The sequence below is a fragment of the Propithecus coquereli genome, unplaced genomic scaffold (genome assembly GCF_000956105.1).
Source record: "Propithecus coquereli isolate 6110/MARCELLA unplaced genomic scaffold, Pcoq_1.0 Scaffold83, whole genome shotgun sequence".
NCBI lineage: Eukaryota > Metazoa > Chordata > Mammalia > Primates > Indriidae > Propithecus > Propithecus coquereli.
In genome coordinates, this window is record NW_012154507.1 from 5,355,153 (window position 1) to 5,357,309 (window position 2,157).

At 33.8% G+C, this 2,157-nt stretch overlaps 1 protein-coding gene across 1 annotated transcript in view; it reads right to left on the reverse strand.

The window, feature by feature from the left end:
* The window catches only part of PSMC6 (proteasome (prosome, macropain) 26S subunit, ATPase, 6), a 32,130-nt gene that overhangs the window by 21,417 nt on the left and 8,556 nt on the right, over positions 1–2,157 (reverse strand). Inside the window, exons 5-7 of the mRNA XM_012663744.1 lie at positions 1,474–1,541; positions 1,095–1,241; positions 728–731 (exon numbers count right to left, since the gene is read on the reverse strand). Of these exons, the coding sequence (XP_012519198.1) occupies positions 728–731; positions 1,095–1,241; positions 1,474–1,541 (219 nt within the window). The remainder of the gene's footprint in view (positions 1–727; positions 732–1,094; positions 1,242–1,473; positions 1,542–2,157) is intronic.

The following is a 2,157-nucleotide window of genomic DNA, read 5'->3' on the forward strand; positions in this document are numbered from 1 at the left end:
CTTGAGAGATAAATTTCTACTGAATAGTTGTGTCCATAAGTTATGACTGGGATAAGCCAGAAGTGTGAGAAATCAATATTTTAAAGTATCTGCAGATAGAAAAGAGTACTGGCATATGTGTGTGTAATTCTTTCTGCTTCTATGGTTGATGCAGGAAACCACCGTAAGAGGCAAGTTTTCACAGTTTTATGAAGCACTTGTACTTCTTTTGTTGTCTTTTCATTAAATATAAGGTAAGAATAGGCTTTTATTTACACTTAGGCCAGTGCTTCCACAGGTATTATACTAATAAAAGAAAAATTTGACAAATTTTGTAATCATCAGGAATGCTTGTTTAAATGCCAATTCCTGGGCCCACCCCCAATCTACTTCATCGAAACCATTCAGAGGGCCTAGTAATCTGTATTTTTAAGTGTTCCAGAAAACTTAATATGCTGAAGCCTAAGAACTACTGGTTTAGGGCTTAAATCAGATGATGTAAGATGTTCTAACTATTCCCATTCATTTCTAAGTATTTCCAGCCTAAATTAGAACAAAATCAACAGGACAATGTAATTTGCTTTACAATAATTGTTAGAAGGTATCTGTGCTGGGAAGCAAGGCAATTCTGATTTGATTCTTCACCTAAAAGCTTAAAAATTTTAAGGCACTCCTAAAGCCAGTATTTTTCTTGAATGGCAGCAAACAGCTTTACCAAAATAAAATATGTAAGGTGCAGGTAACTTACTTTACTGTAAGGGTAGGAAGCTAATTATTTATTAATGGGGTTATGGGAAAAACTATATCACAAAAATTATCCAAATGTGCTCTGACCCAAGTAATCTATTATGATAATCCAAACCACAGATGGCAAGGGTATCAGATTATATCAATTATTCTTAGTTATTGTCCCCTTCTTTGGCACAAAAAGAGCAGGATTTTTCTAATACCAATTTATCTCCAAATTAACAAACACTAGTAATTTTCCTAGCCAGAAACTTAGTGCTATTCTTCCCTTAGCAAGAATATTAAATGCGTAATATTCATTAACTACTATTTGGACAAAAAGTAATTTTTCATTCTGTTTCTCCTTTCAGGCATCCTATAACTGGTACTGTTTATGAGAAAAAAAGCACACAATACCAACCTCTCTTAATTCCCGGATCTGTTCTGATAGTCCTCCAATCTCAGAATAAGAAACATTCCCAGGGTCCTCATGAGACATGTTGTAAACCAGTGGATCCACTTCTCTTGGCAAATATCTGGAATGAAAAGGTATGCATTTTCTTTCAAAAGATACATTTTCTTTCAGCCTACAGAGTATAAACATAAATGACTTGCTTATGTAAGCACTTTATAAAGATATGTTTAAATTAATTAGAAACTAGTAAAAGGGAAAAGTGTAAAAATGTTCAGTGATCTCAAGAATATGTTTTGGATAAAACCCTCCCTCTGTGAGGATAAAAGGTAAACTAGTTAGAATAAGAAACTCACCTCATGATAGTTAGCGTAGTCATGTCCAAAGCAACTCTTGTTCCTGGCTTCAGCTTACTTTTGTCAAGCTAGTTTTATAAAACAAAAGATATCACATAAACTTTAAAAAGGGGAATAACTCTAATAAGAGCTTAATATTTAGAAGTCAAATACTTATTTTTACCCCTCAGAGACAACACAAATATCAGATTATAAACTCCATGCTAATAGGATGGTTATAAAGGTAGTAAAGTTATTTCCATCTGCCACTTAAAAGAATTCCCTTTTGTGCAATCTCAGCGTGAAAGGTGAAATCATAAATACATAAAGTTTGAGCTTTGTTTTTGAAGAAGGAATGGGCTTTGGTATTTTACTTTCAAAGGCTCACTATTTAATATAATTTTGCTCATTATTTTGATTCAAGCTCTGTAGTGCAGTGACTTTGGGAACTGGTACCAAAGCATTTATGGAAAAATGCTCAGTGAACATTGGGAAGAAAGGGAGAACATTTTAAAGGTGTGCTCATTAGATTTATTTTGAAAACTATAGCTTTTGGGAAGAATGTATGTTACATGACTGTAGGAGATTAGGGGGAAATGCATTGCTTACCCTTAGAGACGTTTATTAAAATGCTTAAAAAAAAACAAAAACCAAAAATCCCCAAACCCCAGCAACTCATGCCTTTGCTACATGCCAGACACTACC